Raw genomic sequence first — 17,967 nt, forward strand, 5'->3', positions numbered from 1 at the left:
TTTTAAAATTGGATTGAGATAGACCTAAGTTCAAGTGATTCTAAAGAGTTTAGTAACCTAGATTATTATTTTGAAATCGGTTTAATAGAATTAAATTAGTTGAATACAAGATTAAATTTTTTGTAAACCTATCTATAAGGAACCTTTTATCTAAGGCGGGTTTTGGCTAGGCTAGGGTTCTTAAGTTGACAGAAACGTAACACCCTTATCTGGGAAACTACCTGGAAAGATGAATTAGATAGATTTTCAACAAGCATGCAACGATTTGGTCAAAGACTCCGTTAAAGAGTTTAATGGATAATGATCAAAAGTTGTTTTACTATCTCAAGGTAAAATTTACTCTTGGGAAAACCTAAAAGTCACTTAGTTAAAATCCTTAGCCATGTTTTTTCTAAGTAAGCTAAATCATAAGTTATAAATACTCAGTGGGAGGAAAAGGTGTATCATATATGTCTATGATTTCACTCACGTTTCTCCCTGTATGTTCACACCATGAGATTCATGCTTGGCCTCATGGTGCCCTGGGAGCATCCCCCTTCGGATGGTGTTTGCATGAGTCAATATCAAGGTGAACGGAGAGAGTGTTTATAATAAGTGGGTGAAGGGTGTGTGTCAACACGTCATATGGTCTCTGTCATTGGTTCACACCGTGAGATCATTCTGTAGGGCTTAAAATACTCCTTCGTGTTGCCTTTAGAGTGTCCCCCTTCGGATGGGTTTTGTGCAGTTGGTCAATATCAAGGTGAACTCCATAAATGGATGGGGTTGCTTTAGGTTTTTCCCCAATCAGATTTTCCCCTTCGGGTTGGCCTTTTGGGGTAGACCTCTAGGGCTTAAAATGGCGGGTCACATTTACGAGAGATTGTTAAGTAAGTTAATGATCTCTTGGCTAAATCAATGATGGCTAGTCGTTATAAGAGCAAGAGTTGTTCTGGTATGAATGACCGGTTGAGAACTTCTCAATTCAGAGGAAGGATAATTCACCTCCCTTCGGTAGCTTTTGTCCTAAACCTTTGAAGCGTCATTGTGAAACTAAATGTCACACTGGGTTCATGTTAGTTTTGCCAAAACCTTATTGGATGTTGTTTTGTTTTACAACGGGTATTTGCTTAAAACCTAACGTAGGTCAATGTGTTTTTCTTTTCAGCAACTCGTTAATATTTCCAATTAAAGCTTTTAAAAATGACCGATTACTTACAGTAGAAAGAATCGTGTGAAACAAATTTCGTGGCAAACGACCTTGATCCCACTACCTCCAAAAGAGGAGACAAGACAGTAAATATGATTTATTAGTCTTGGAGACGTATTTGGTAGAGAATGATGATTATGCTTGGATCCTTGATTCAAGTGCTCCAATCATATTAGTTCCTCTTACCAAGGATTTAGTTCCTGGCAAACGTTGCCACAGGGAGAGATGACTCTTCGAGTCGGTACTGGTGAGGTTGTTTCAGCTGTTGCAGTAGGCAGGCTGAAGTTATTTATTGACATAAAATGTTATCTGATACTGAATAATATTTTTGTAGTTTCTCATATTAAGAGGAACTTAATCTCGGTTTCTTGTCTCATTAAACAAGGCTGCACCATCTTCTTTTCTGAGAATAAAGTGTTTATTTTCAAGAATGACATGGAGATTGGTCATGGTTCAATGGAAAATAACTTATATGTACTAAGGCCATTAGTCATAAAAGGCTTATTTAACACTGAAATGTTCAGTACGGTAACAATTGCTAAAAGACCCAAAGGTTTCTCCAAAGGAAAACACCCATATTTGGCATCTTAGGTTAGGTCACATAAACCTCAATAGGATTGAGAAGTTGGTGAAAAGTGGAATTCTTAAGAGTTTAGAAGAAAACTCCTTGTTGGTATGTGAATCATGCCTCGAAGGCAATATGACCAAACGACCTTTTACTGGAAAAGGTTACAGAGCCAAGGAAGCCTTAGAACTTGTACATTCAGACCTCTGTGGTCCGATGAATTTTAGAGCTCGAGGTGGGTATGAATATTTCATCTCTTTCATAGATGATTATTCAAGGTTTGGATATCTCTTCCTAATGCAACGTAAGTCTGAAGCCCTTGATAAGTTTAAGGAGTATAAGGCTGAAGTTGAAAACTTGTTAAGTAAGAAGATAAAAACACTACGATCTGATCGTGGTGGAGATTATATGGACCTCCAATTCCATAACTATATGATAGAATAAGGGATTACGTCCCAATTCTCGGCCCCTGGTACACCTCAGCAGAATGGTGTATCAGAAAGAAGAAACAGAACCTTGTTGGACATGGTTCGGTCTATGATGAGTTATGCATATCTTCTAGACTCGTTTTGGGGTTATGCAGTGCAGACTGCATGTTATATCCTGAACAACATTCCCTCGAAAAGTGTTTCTAAAACACCTTTTGAGTTATGGAGAGGCCGTAGAGGTAGTTTACGCCACTTCAGGATTTAGGGCTGTCCGGCACATGTGCTAGCGACTAACTCAAAGAAGTTGGAACCGCGTTCGAAGATTTGCCTCTTTGTAGGCTACCCCAAGGAAACGAGAGGTGGATATTTCTATGATCCAAGTGAGAACAAAGTGTTTGATTCCACAAATGCTATCTTCTTGGAAGAAGATCACATGAGGGATTATAATCCACAAAGTAAGCTCATTTTACGTGAGATCTCTAAAGAGTTGTTGCACAGGTCGACAGCTCAACAAGAGTAGTTGAGGTCGGAATGTCTAGTCAACCAGCTCAAGAGTTGAGACTGCCTCGACGTAATGGGAGGGTTATGAACCCACCGGATCGCTACATGGGTTTGAATGAAGCCCAAAACATCATTACAAATGATCAGGTCGAGGATCCGTTGTCTTTTAAGAGAGCAATAGAGGATGTTGACAAACATGAATGGGTTAAGACCTATTGGGTGTAAGTGGATCTATAAGCGAAAGAGAGGTGTAGTTAGAAAGCTGCAAACCTTTAAGGCTAGACTCGTGGCAAAGGGTTATACCTAGGTTGAGGGAGTTGACTATGAGGAAACTTTCTCACCTGCTGTCATGCTGAAGTCTATCAGGATTTTCTTGTCCATAGCCATATTTTATGATTATGAAATATGGAAAATGGACGTCAAGACTGCCTTTCTTAATGGTAACCTTGAGGAGACCATCTATTTGACTCAACGAAAGGGGTTCATCGTTCCAGATCAAGAGCAAAGAGTTTGCAAGCTTAATAGGTCCATTTATGGGCTGAAACAAGCATCTAGATCTTGGAACATCAGATTTGACATTATTTCAAATCGTTTGGCTTTGACCAGAATGTTGATAAGCCTTGTGTTTACAAGAAGACCATCAACAGCTCAGTAGCTTTCCTGGTACTGTATGTAGATGATATCCTACTTATTGGGAATGATATAGGGTATCTGACTGACATTAAAAATTGGCTAGCTGCCCAGTTTCAAATGAAAGATTTGGGTGAGACACAGTATGTTCTCGGGATCCAGATTATTTGGGATCACAAGAAAAAACGGTTAGCCTTGTTTCAGGCATCATACATTGATCAAATGTTGATCAGGTACAGGATGCAGGATTCCAAGAGGGGTTCGTTACCCTTCAGACATGGAATCATTCTATCTAAGGATCAATGTCCTAAGATACCTCAATAAGTTGAAGAGATGAGACGGATTCCCTATGCTTCTGTTATAGGAAGCTTAATGTATGCAATGTTGTGTACTCGACCCGACATTTACTATACAGTAGGGATTGTCAGTCGGTATCAGTCCAATCCAGGATTTGATCACTGGACGACGGTCAAGACGATCCTCAAGTATCTTCAGAGAACGAGGGACTACATGCTCGTGTATGGAGATAAGGATTTGATCCTTACAGGATACACGGACTCTGACTTTCAGACCGATCGAGATTCTCGCAAATCAACATCAGGGTCAGTGTTTACTCTGAATGGAGGGGCTGTAGTCTGGTGAAGCATCAAGCAAAGATGCATCACGGACTCCACTATGGAAGCCGAATACGTAGAGGCTTGCGAAACAGCTAAGAAGACTGTTTGGCTGAGGAAGTTCCTTTCAGATTTGGAAGTTGTTCCAAATATGGATTTGCCTATCATTCTTTATTGTGATAACAACAGAGCTGTGGAAAATTCGAAGGAGCCTCGGAGTCATCGTCGGGGTAAGCACATAGAACGGAAATATCATTTGATCAGGGAGATTGTGCATCACGGTGATGTAATAGTCACGAAGATTGCATCGGAGCACAACATTGCTGATCCTTTTACAAAGGCCCTCACGGCTAAAGTGTTCGAGGGTCACCTGGAGAGTCTGGGTCTGCAGAACATGTGGTATCTTGTTTAGTGAAAGTGGGAGATGATACTAGGGTATACCCTAGTTTATTGTATATTGTACGTTTTTATATTGTATTGTACATTAGTCTCCCAAGTCATTAGGACAAGTGGGAGATTGTTGAAATTGGTGTCCTAATTCTCTCGGAGTCTTGTTGTTTTGTAAAGATACACATTGTTTGATGAATAAAATAATTGTTATTTAATTCTAGCATTTACTCATATCTAATAAACAAAGCTCATTGGGTATCTTATGTGAACTTAAGCATGTATATGTGATATACAAGTGGATCATACCTTAAGTGATAACCTAAATAGGTTTGTAGTATAAGGATTAAGGTGGGACACTTGATCCTTGTGACACTATGGATACGACCTGCTTTGTAGATGTTTGCAAGTGTTATAAACTACTACAGATGGTAGATTCTAACCATTCATGTGAAGACATGTGAGCGGGGGTGTCCAATACAAAGAGTTTGCATCAGACCGGGATCACGAGATGACTAGACTCTGTATATAATGTCATTGATACTAGAGACTTGCATCTCACCTAAATGACCATAGGTGACACAACCTCAATCCTGAGTGTTTTGGGAGCTCCTGCCTTTGAAGGCTGTCCTTTGATTAGTATGGGTGAGAGTGGCTAGATTGTCAACTCAACATGCCAACCTTTTTGGGGACTTGACTGATCTGGGAGTTAGGAACTCAATCCACAAGATGAAATTCACTCATTTCCCAAAGGAGGGATAAGTAGAGAGATTGCTCCTTAAAGAGCTGATTCCGGGGCTTGAACATAGTGGCCACAGCTTCTCTTTGGAAGAGAAGACTCCGTCATAGTAGGACTATGACTTATGTTCATTAGAGAGATCAATGGTACTTAAAGAGACAAATGTAACTACAGGGGCATAATAGTTATTGACCCAACTGTACTTACGAGCGATCTGTGAAGTGTTGTCGTACTAGTGTGGTTAAGATGGACACATAATATATCTTTGGTAAGGAGAGTTCAGCTATCGATCTTTAGTGGAGTGCCTGGCAATTAATGGATGTTGGATCCTGTGACTAAAGAGTTTAGTAAGTTATTCACGTACCGTTGGAGGTTCAAGCTACAGGTTCATAAGGTCCCCTTGGTAGCTCAATGGATTTAGTTGAGAATCAGTTCTTGGTGTTGATTTGAAATGTTCAAATTGACAAGAGGTATTTTGATTATATATGATATAATTGGTATAATGTATAAGATACATCTAGTGGAGGATTGATGTAAATGAGATTTACGTTAAGTACCATGGAAAAGAAAAAGAACTATGGTTTATATGTTTCATGAGATGAAATATTAAAACTATAGGTTATAAATATAGTTTGATAAGTTGGTTATCATTTATATTTATAATAATATTAATTATTGGATAATTAATTTTTTTTTCTTTAATAACCAATTGAGTGGGTGGTTATTGGATTTTCATGGCAACCGTGAGATAAAAGAAAAATGGTCTTCCTAATTTTTGTAAGTTTTACAAAAGGTTGAAAATTGTTTTGAGATTTCTCTCTCGCAAAAAAGGATCTCATGGAGTTGTCAAGTAAATACAGATTTACTAAACGGTAGCTTAGGCGAGCTAAACGATCATGCAGTATTCACTAAACGATCGCATAGCTTTTGCTAGACGTTTGCTTGCCCAAAGTAAATAATCGTGTAGTGTCTGTAGGCGACAGGCCGAGCTAAACGATGATCTAAACGATCACATACCTTTTACTAGACAATCGCTTAGCTTTAGTTAAATGATTGGGCATCAACCTATACGATAGGTCTCCGCCATCTCCCACTTGCCCAGTCGTGTACACGATCGGTGTTTCTTCCTTCGTCTACCTCATTCCAAGTCCGAACAGATCCCATCCTCTGGATTCTCACACCGAGAATACCAAGGTAACCTTGTTGGTGGTGTCATACTCAACTCGACACCTTCGAGGTTCTGTGGAGGTCGTTCGTGTTGCTGAAGAAGTCGTGACCTCGGTGATAGTTGAGGACGAGCGTGAAGTGTTCTTGCTGTGTTGCGGTCATGTAGATCGAGCATTCGAGGTTGTTGTTGTTCGAGTAATCGTGTGCAACGGAGCATGGAGACACATCTTCAAATGTTCGTAGAGTTTTCCCTTTATTCATTTGTAGTTATTCATGTTGTAATTTCTTTATTAATTGTATAACCACTTGTTTCTATTCGACTGTAAATGTAATGTTCATTCATGATTGTGATTTGGAATAATCTTTTTTTCATTGCTCATGGAAATCTCAAATTCGATTTGCTTTAACAATTGCATAACAGTTCTATCTCTCAAGAATTACGAAATGACTCCACAAATCCCTACACTACCCTACGTGAAGAATGTCTGAAGAAACCTACAAGGAGAGTTTTGAAGTACTAAACTAGAAAAAAAAATCTTGAAGTAAACAAACCCAAATACCCATTTTGCCTCTTTATTCTTCCACTTGTTCAAAGTGTCCACTATAGAAACAACCTGGAAACAACAACACAATAGCAAAAGTGAGTACAATCTTAAATCATACAATATTTCAGGTTTAGGTTTTGAAAGTTTCTCCCAAGTGAAATATTGTGTTTGGAATAACTTATGAAAAAAAAAGCCTTGAAACTAGATGATTTTTCTACAAGTATCTATCAAAAAATCAATAGATACAATATTACTAATCTAGTTGGATGGCTCATATCAAAAGATTGGGAGTAGAGACCATGTAGAAAAATGGCCAAAAGCTAGCATGTCAAGTAAAAACTGATATTCTCTATATAAAATATCGACAATAATTTGATTTACCATATTTTACATTTACATGGAGACAACCAAGTAGCATTCTACACATTCAACGACTCTAATAATGATATAGAAAGCCTACTAAACTAGCGAGATTAACAATGTATAACATTCAAGAAAAATAATAATTCAAGAAACACATTCAAAATCTTGACTGAGTTCAAAGTGAAGAAAACAGAAACACAAAGTTTGATAATATTAATCTAATACTTCGAATAACGCCACAAGAAATACCAAAACTAATTTGGCCTAAGCCAACTTTACCGAAGTAACCGAGATGGTATTTCATCTTTCATCCTTCTTTTTTTCTTTTTCTTTCCTTCTTCTTCTCCACTGCTACCGTTTTTCTTTCGAGATCCACCCACAAACGATGGTAGCACGACACGAACGGAGAACCACGACAGACATGGGATGGCGGCAGCTGGCCAAGAACAAACCTGGTGTTGCGCGTGACGGAGACACGCGAACGACAGTGCTTCAACGGAACAAGCAGTAGATCCAAGCGACTGATGAGACGCGCACGACTGGGTGCAGCGGCGCGGGTTGCACGATGAACAGACTTGCACGGAGGCCAGATCTGCACCACGACAGACTCTTCACCCACGATCAACAGACGAATGGCAAGGGTTTGGAAGAGAGAAGTGAGAAAGAAGAGGGTCTGAAGAGGGAAGTGTGAGAATGAGAGGAAAAAGAAAATAGAGGGAGAGTGAAGAGGGAAATAAAAAAAATGGGGGAAAATAGAAAGTGAAATAAATTAAACGGGTCTTTAATGTCGGTTTAAAACTGACATTAAAGGTACCCCTACAATGTCGGTTTAAAATCGACATTAAAGATCCGCTTTAAAAAAAATCGACATTATACATCCAATTTCACTTTTTTCAACCGACATTAAAGCCCAAAATTCTTGTAGTGTGTGCATTCAAGTTTATATCCAACCCTACCCTACTCACATTAATATATAAATGTAATAAATTTGGGAGTGACATCGTGATTGAGAACATCAAGTTCATAGCTTGTTCATTAGGAATAGGGAATGACATAAACCTTACTGATCCTAATGGTGTTAGATTAGGATGTTTATATACTATTTCTAACTGAATTGCTCTCATATCTACACCTAGTGATCCCTACCATTTCAACAAATTGTTAAAAAAACAAGCCTACTGTTCACATTTATACTAAAATCCCCACATAGTGGTTGGTCATAATCAACTCCATCAACACCATCGATCACATTACCATTTATAAACAACATAAATCCTAAACAATTGTCCGCCATTTTCTAAAAAGAAAAGACAAACAATACATTACTAATTATTTTACTAATTATCAAAATTAAATACAAACAAAACAAAAAAAAAATAAACAAAATATTAACAATATTAAAAATGAATAAAAAACTTTGAATATCAAACTCAAATATTATTAGAAATATATATAATAAAAATTCACTCAAATTAGTAATTTTGTATTAAATAACAAAAGAAAAAACTATTAAACTTTTTAAAATGCACTAATACTTAAAATGTAGAATTATATAAAAAAACAAACAATACATTATTAATTATTTTACTAATTATCAAAATTAAATACAAACAAAAAAAATATAAACAAAATATTAAAAACTAATAGAAAAACATTGAACACAAAACTTAAATACTAAAACAATCTAATATTATAAGAAATAGATATAATAAAAATTCACTCAAATTAATAGTTTTGTATTAAATAACAAAAAGAACTACTAAACTTTTTAAAATACACTAATACTAAAAAAAGTAAAATATTATAAAAATAAAATAAACAATACATTACTAATTATTTTATTAATTATCAAACTTAAATATAAACAAAAATATAAACAAAATATTAAAAATATTAAAAACTAATAAAAAAAAATTTTAACATCAAACTTAAATACTAAAAAAAAATCGAATATTATAAGAAATATATATTAAAAAAATCCACTAAAATTAATAATTTTGTATTAAGAAAAAAAAACTACTAAACTTTTTAAATAAAAACAATACTAAAAAAATTAAAATATTAGAATAAAAATAATAGATTACTAATTATCAAACTTAAATACAAACAAAAATATAAACAAAATATTAAAAATATTAAAAAAAAACTTTAAAAATCAAACTTAAATACTAAAACAATCGAAAATTATAAGAAATATATAAAATAAAAATCACTCAAATTAATAATCTTGGATTAAATAACAAAAAAAAACTACTAAACTTTTTAAAATACACTATACTAAAAGAATAACACTAATACTAACAAAAATTAATATTATTTAAAATGAAAAAAAAAAAACATTAACATGGTAGGTCTCTAACATAATATAAATAAGATTATTAAAATATATAGAAAAAAACTACTAACATCAATATCTAAATATTCTTGAATTCAACAACTATTAAAAAAATTAACATGATAGGTTTACTAACATCAATATATAAGTAATTAAAATAGTATATTTAGAATAATACAAATATAAAAAAACAAGTAATAAATAAAAAGTAAACTCACAAATTCAATAGCGGTTTTACTTTTTTTTCATCAAAGTAACAACAATACCTCTTTTTTTTTTTGTTATTTGTTATACGACAACAAAAACTACGAAAAAATAAAATATTATGAGAATATGGATCTATAAATTATTTTTAATTTTAAAAAACTAGGAATTTGGTTGAGTGAACGTTACCTTATTTTCATTCTTTATTTCCCAAACAGCAACAAAAACAATAAGAAAAATATAATAGTATGAGAATAGAAAGAAAATTTATAATTATTTTTAAAAAATTGAAATTTAGTAGCATAATACAAACCTCACAATTTGATAGACGAATGTGGGAAAGAGGATGATTAAATAACAATTTTTGGAAGAAGAAGAAGGAAAAAGATGATCGGAGAAACAAAGAGCCAAAAAGGGAGAGTGATTTTTGAGAAGTTTTTGAAAGAGAAGAAGAGATGGACAGAGAGTAATTGCACAAAGAGGCAGAGGCGGAGGCAAAGTTTGTTGGTGGGATTAAAAAGGCGTAGGTCGAGTGTTGAAAACTCGACCCTGGATTAATGCGTGCAAGTGAGCGTTTGGGAAGGAATAAAAGCGGAAGTGAATAAAGCTATCAACAGTTAATAGTGGTCACACAGATGGGACGGGACACAGGTCGGGTAGACCACGTAATAGGTTGAGTTTCCAACACTTGACTTAATCCTATATTTTAGGAGGAAACTCAACTTAATTTCTTCCTGCCTCTTCGGTCGACAAACGATAATAAATTTCTAAATACTTAAATTGTTATTTTTTGAAAAGAAAAGTTGAAACACGGCTACCTGTCACAATTATTCCTCGAAATGGATAGTATAGCCGTCTTTTAGGTTATGTCATTTCGGCCCTTGGATTTTGACACAGGGAACATGCGAATTAAATCTTTAGCTTCAATCCATCACTTGCAACTTGCAGTTAAAAACTTCAGTTTTATGATTCTCTTTGAAACTTGAGCATTTCTCTTCTCTCTTTCTCGGTTTTCGTTTGTGGATCAACCTTATTGAATTTAAAAAGTAAAATAGCACACACACACACACATATATATATATATATATATATCAAATAATGTAGCCTAAATTATGTGCCAAGAAAAATTCGACGATGTAGTGATCTATGTATACATTTAAGTTTCTAATTAACCTTTAAATACTCTTTAAATATGTGTCAAATGGTTGAAAATTAAATTATTCATAGCTCTACCTACAACAACAAATATTAAACTGCTATAAAAACAACCATTAAATATTACTAGCTAACAACTTCTTTAAATTTATATTTAAAATACTATGACTAGACATGTCGCCAATGACAATTGCCACTGTGGTCACCCATGGTTGTTGACCATGGATGGGCCGACTACGGAGAGTATTTTGATAATTTTTCAATTAAATACTAAAAAACATTTTTCCTAAAATTTGAATTTTAGTGTTTTACTCAAAGTAGTTTTATTTCTCAAATTTATTTTTTAATCCGATATTTTGAACTGTTACTAAATACCATAAATTTTATGAAAATGACTTTTGCTTAATATTATACAGTTGAAAAGTCTATCCAAACACGTTGTTAATTATATTCTCTTTATTATCAATATAAACATAACTAGATAAAAGACATTATTCTTCCTCATGAGAATTGTATTTAAATTCTTTCATAATTCATAGGTATAATTGAAATTAACCTTACAATATTTACTTAATTTAACCAAAAATTTGAAGACCCAATTGATTAAATATATAGAAGTATTTCTCTTTTTCTCTCTATATAAAAGTACATCTATAATTAGAGATGTCTACAAGCAGGGGTAGGGAACTTCCCCATCCCCATCTCCGTCCCCACCACTCTATTTCATTTTTCGTCCTCGCAAATTTTTACACGAGAAACGGAGTGGGGACTTCCCACAGAGATTTCGCTGGGATGGGGTTCGGGGAAAATTTCCCTGCCATCATTTTTTCTAACTTTTTTTTTAATTTCAATTAAATATATATTTTTAACAATTCTTTAAACATATCCAATACAATTTTCATTTAAATAAAATAGTATTAATTTTGGTAAGAAAAGCAATAGTACTCATTCAATTTAAAAACATATAATTAAAATGCTAAATTCTCATCATTTTTATAAATTAAAATTCAACCATTAGAACATCCTATTTTAAATATTACAACATTTAAGAAATTAGAGTAATAAAGTCTTAAACTTAAATCATTAAAATTTCTATAATTATTTTAACAAAGTATACAATATATTATAAATTTATAATTTATAGATAAAAGTCGTGGGAGGTTAGGAAATTATATTCCCTATCTCCGAATTGCAAACGAGAAAAAATTTCTCCACTCTCTCCCTTATTCTCCGTGTATTCGGAAATTCCTAGGTCCGTCCGGGATGGATCCTGCGGACCTGGTTATTTTTTTTACATCTCTATCTATAATTTGACTATAAAAAAAAATAAAAATATACGTCACATGCATTACTAAGGTGATGTAAGCATTTGCCTCGTGGCGCCCGAAGCTTTGGCCTTTTAGGAGGTAAATTTTATAATAGTTCAATATGTCGTCCTCATCTTTCTAATAATACAAAAAAACAACGTTCTACCCAATTCGACCAAAGAATGAAACAACAATTACATCGTTAAATATTGAGCTTTTTATCCATATTATTTGAACTTAAGAAACAACAAATCTTAAGTAAGTTTTTCAGGTTCAAAAGTGAGCAATGAAAATACAAGATAAAAATAAATAAATTGAAAATAAAAAGGATATCAGGAGAGTAAATCTTCTTTCAAAATTTTTGAAAAATCTCAACTTTTCAATCTAAAAAAGTAAATAAATTAAAAATAAAAAGCGATGTCGGATTCATTTGACTTCAGGAGAGTAAATCTTCCTTCAAATTTTTCGAAAAATTCCAACTTTTCAATCTAAAAAAGTAAATAAATTAAAAATAAAAAACGATGTCGGATTCATTTGACTTTAGGAGAGTAAATCTTGCTTCAAATTTTTCGAAAAATTCCAACTTTTCAATCTAAAAAAATAAATAAATTGAAAATAAAAAAGATGTCAGATTCATTCGATTTTAGGAGAGTAAACCTTCCTTCAAAATTTTTCGAAAAATTCCAACTTTTTAATCTAAAAAAGTTCAACGTACCAATTCTCTCCCTTTCTATCTTTTTTTTTTTTTTTTTTTTTCGATTTTATTGTATATAAAACAAGTTATAAAGCAAGAAATTTTTTGAACATATACCCACTTTTCCTTCAACTTTAATAATTGGTTATTATATCTATTTTGGCCTTTTTTGTTTCTAATTTATTTATTATAATTCTTTTTTTTAAGTACATTATAATTCTATTGTAACAATAAATTTAAATAAAAAAATAGGTAATTATGATTTCATGTGTTTTAGCAATAGATTAACGAAATTTGAATTCAAATTTAATTATTCTAGAATATGTGAGGAGTTTAATTTTCTCAGTACAATTATGTAAATTTGAAGTTTGGTTCGAAATTTTCTGACATACACTTTCCATATAAATTAAAAGTCATTATTTTCTTAACTTAAAGTATCGAATATTGCCAAATGAGATCTTCTTTACCATTTTAAAAGTTGTTTGCATACAAACCAAACTCAAATCACGTGAGTTGCGCGTGCGGATTGACAAGCTGATGGGGAAAAAAACAACGGCGCACATGCACGTCTTTTATGAAACGTGCAGAACATCGTGTGTGTCCAAAGACACTCGAGACTTCCCCTTCAATTCAATAGCATATTTATATTTAACTCAACAATATATATTTATTTATGTTGGACAGAAATCTTGCTAATTTTGCTTTTGGATTGTATTAATTCATATACATATACACCATCTTTACACGTTTATATATATATATATAATCGGATTAAATAATAAATAAACATCCCTATAAAGATATTTAGGAAAATAAATGAAATTGTGAAGTCGTGGAGGCTACATTATATAGAATTAATAAAGCATAAAATTGATATTGTCGTACGATCCACAAATTCATTGGATCAAGTAAAGTGTGGAGTTCACAATTTCCTCCCTCTAATTCCGACTCATCGAACTAAACACTCTATAATTTTAAAAGTTAGAATTTGATTTTTGTAAGGAAAAAATTTATTACACAATGAAAATCTGCTGAGTGATTTTTTTTTTTTTTTTTAATATAGTAGTTGATTTTTTAATTTTTGTATTATGTATAAAAAAGAACTGTGAAGGATTAGGTGCAGCAAGATTATTGTCCTTTTTATAATTTGATTAAATTTTATCATAAATAGTTGCATCTATCATGATTATTTTTATAATTTGATAAAACTTTATCATAAATGAGAATTTCTATTGTTCCTAGACTAAAACAGAAAGTAACTAAATGGTACGTTAACGGAAAAAAAAAATGAGAATTAAATAATTAAAAAAGAATAAAATAGTTTTAGGCAATGCAATCTAGGTTTTAACTCTAGTATTAAATTTCTATCGAAATGTAGATATTTTCATTGATATTTCCACATTTACCAGAATTCAATATTGATATGAGGAGTGAATCAATACTTTATTTGTTTGCTTTGATGTTATCAAGTATGTCAGATTTCTATATTATCGTAGAAAAATTCACGAAATATAATAATTAAACAATAAAATATTACTGATATAAAATAAAATATAAATAATAGATATGTTTACTCGTTTGAAAATTATAAAATACTTATTTATTAATATAAATTTATCTTTTGATTTCTTTTTTATTTTTATAATATTTTTCAAAATATTCACCCAAATCAAAAAATTATCAATAAAATAAAATTTTCATCGCATTGATATTTCGATATTTTAAATCTTGATTTTAATTGATTCTAGAAAGAAAAGAAAAGAGTCCAAAATACTAATACCGAAGAAGGAAACAAAAGTTTGGAAGAATTAGGTCCGACTTTTTCAGTGTAAACTCCAAGACCCATAGCATCAACTGGAACTCTTCGATTTCTGTGGTCTCTCGTCTTCTTCCTCTTTTTTAAACTTTTGTAATCCATTTAAAAGAAAGATAGCCACCAACACCATTATTCATTGCACGCACAACAATATCCTCCACTTCAATCTCCATCGTTAACCAAAATAATTTAATTAAAATACATGACAATTTATTTGTTCTGTTTTTTTTTCTAAATATTTAATAATTATATGTTTATGTAAAATAAAATTGTTTTGGGTTGCATAAGACAGACTCAAACTCACCGATGAATCTAAAAACTATATGAAATAGAAATATGATTGAAGTTTATGCATCTTCAAATGAGTTTCGAGTCGATCATTCGAATTTATACAATTTTACTAAAGAGAAAATGGAGTCAAATTTATCTCTAGCTCTATGCAACTTCGACCATCACACCTATTTTGACACAAGCGATATCACACATTTCTAAACAGAGTCATAAATGGACCTTATAAATATTCTCATACACTAATAGCCTCAAGAAAGTATGCAATTCTCTCTTTGCTTTGTTGTGCTAAATATATTTTTTGTACTAATTTACCTAACTATTATTATAAGTAAAGATCCATCTCATCCTATGAGAAAAATAGTAAACTCCAAACATTCTCTCTCTATAAATACATTATAATAACTACTTATGAGATAATTTGAACTCCATCATTGTGGAAATATTAATAAGTAGTCGAAGTATGTTTATGAGAAGTTTCGTCCTAAAGAAAATTATTTGGTATGCATAGGCTGCAAGCATACGATAACTATTGTATCCCAATAGGATACAACAACTAGAACTACAACCACAAATTACTAGGATTTGACAAAGTTCTTGGATATTTCTCTCAACTCAACTCAAGATTTAAAAAAAAAAAAAAGAAAAAAAAACCCTTTTGGTCCGTAGGTTCTTGGGTTAGTTTGTAGTTGGTTCCTATGTTTCAAGATCTAATACTTTTGTCCCTAAGATTTCAATAATGTGCAATTTTAATCCTTGAGATAACATAATTGTTAGTGACTTAATGAAAGGCTAACTAGGATGATAATGGATTAATTTTAAACCAAAATATATGGGAGATTCAACTCCTAATCCTTGGTCATAGATCCAAAATCCCGCAAATTTTGACATACTCTGACAATTCCATCACAAACGGTCGATTTTTCGATTGATTTTTGGATGATGTGGCCATTTTAATTTTGATAGGGCAAAAAATTCTTTCTTAAAAAAAAAAACAAAAGACCGTATAGAAAGTACTAGATTTTGAAATATAGGGACCAAATAAAAACTAAATTTTGAAATATAGAGAACAAATAAAAATTAAATTCAAATACTAGATATTTTTTAAAATAAAAAAAAAGTTAAATAAAGAAAGAAAGAAAAAACACTCCAAAGAAAGAAACAAGTTGCTTATTAAGTCTTCAAACTAAAAAGTAAAATCAAATACATTGTTACTAGACAAAAATTAAACCCAACTCCTTCAAAATAGGGAAAAAAAAACATTAAAGAAAAAAATAAAATATACACCTACTAAATGTATTTGGTAAAGTAAAACTTGAAGGTGTGAATTGTAATTGGAAAATAGAAAAATAAAAGTAAAAAAAAGTACAGAAATGACAAAAAATAGAAAGAAAGAAGTAAAGACGTGGCAGCTTATAATTGTGGCACCAGGTGGGTGGGCAGAAGTAAAGAGGCAGTATAAATGAAGCATTAGTAGGAAAAAGGAAAAACAACCCCATCCATCCATCCATATCGATGGCAACAGATAGGTGTAGCAGCACCAAGAAAGAAGAAGAAGAAGACGACGGTAGTACTAGTCACGAGGAGCGTTCCCGGTGCTGCTTCCAGGAATGGATGCAACTTCAACGCGAAGACTTAACCCACCTCCTCCTATCCCTTCACACCCATAACCACGAAGAAACAAACAAGAACCTAATCCGAAATTGCATCACACACTTCGAAGATTACATCACAAGCCGTAGGCACTTAGCTCAAGAAGACGTCTCCCCTTTCTTCGCCCCCACTTGGTGCACCTCCTTGGAGAATTCCCTTCTCTGGATCGCCGGCTGTCGCCCCTCCATTTTCATTCGCTTGGTGTACGCGCTCTGTGGGAGTGAAGCGGACGCGCGCTTGGGCGAGTGGCTGGAAGGCGTAAGAAACAACAACAGTTGTCATGTTGGAGGTATAGGGGAGCTGTCTCCTACCCAGATGGTGCGTGTGAATGGGCTACACATGAGGACAATCAAAGCGGAAGAGAAACTGACGAGTGAGATGGCGAGCTCGCAGGAGGACGTGGCGGATCAGCCGATAGCGGTGATTGTTGCGAAGGAGATGGAGGGGGTAGGGGAGGAGAGTGAAGAGACGAAGATGGCGTTGGAGCAATATGAGAAAGTGATGAGAGAGGTTATGGAGAAAGCGGATGAGTTGAGGTTGAATACGTTGAAGGAATTGGTGTTGGAGATTTTGAAGCCAATTCAAGCACTTGAGTTTCTGGTTGCTAGTAAGAAGCTTCATCTTTCTCTACATCAATGGGGTAAACGCAGAGATGAGAAGCAGGGAAGATTGAGATCTTATTTACTAAGTTAAAGACTCTCAACCAAATGTCGTCATCATCTGACTGACTGACCTACCTCGTTTTTCCATTTCTAGACCAACAACATGTTTGTTTTCCTGTTTTCCTTTTCTTAACTTATTAATTTAATATGCTAAGACGCTACCGGACGTCCCAACACAATAACCTCATACTCTACACTCTCGCACAATTTCACATCTTCACCACTTCTTTGGGTGCATTCCATCTAGGGTTGGCAACGGAAGTCTCCCATCACCTCCCCTGGGTATTTCTCCCATCCCGTCATACCCTGCAATTAAAGGCAGGTACGTGGATGGGGTTTCTTCGTCGAGAAAATGGATCCCTGCGGAGATTCATCTCCAACCTTTTTTTAATATATAAATATAGAAATATTTGTAATTAATATATATATATATAATAAAAAATTTAATTGGATGGGGCAGGATACCCTTCCCGTCCCCGATTAGAGACCCGGTTAGGATCCTTGTTCCGATCAGGGCGGGGACCCGATCCTGCGATAATTTTTGTCAATCCTAATTTCTTCTAATATTCTCATTATAGCTATTTTTTTAACTATATATTTTTAAGGGCAAATTGCTTCACCGATTCACTAGCCATTGAAATTTGATTGGTATGTAATTTTTATTTGATATATTACTATATGATTGTTGTTTGTTACTATCATAATTCACTTTCGATCACTGGAAC

At 33.3% G+C, this 17,967-nt stretch overlaps 1 protein-coding gene across 1 annotated transcript; it reads left to right on the forward strand.

The window, feature by feature from the left end:
- Window positions 1-16,440: 16,440 nt before the first annotated feature.
- LOC120083852 (protein DELAY OF GERMINATION 1) lies at window positions 16,441-17,458 on the forward strand. Its single transcript, XM_039039739.2, has one exon. It carries the CDS (start codon window positions 16,443-16,445, stop codon window positions 17,271-17,273), a length of 831 nt encoding a protein of 276 aa, XP_038895667.1. The 5' UTR covers window positions 16,441-16,442; the 3' UTR covers window positions 17,274-17,458.
- The last annotated feature ends 509 nt before the right edge of the window (window positions 17,459-17,967 follow it).

The sequence above is a fragment of the Benincasa hispida genome, chromosome 8 (genome assembly GCF_027475165.1).
Source record: "Benincasa hispida cultivar pf3 chromosome 8, pf3_genome.v1.1, whole genome shotgun sequence".
Taxonomy (NCBI): domain Eukaryota; kingdom Viridiplantae; phylum Streptophyta; class Magnoliopsida; order Cucurbitales; family Cucurbitaceae; genus Benincasa; species Benincasa hispida.

Bases quoted from the DNA above. Each gene is read 5' to 3' on its own strand.
- LOC120083852 (XM_039039739.2), top strand. From the start codon at position 16,443: ATGGCAACAGATAGGTGTAGCAGCACCAAGAAAGAAGAAGAAGAAGAC.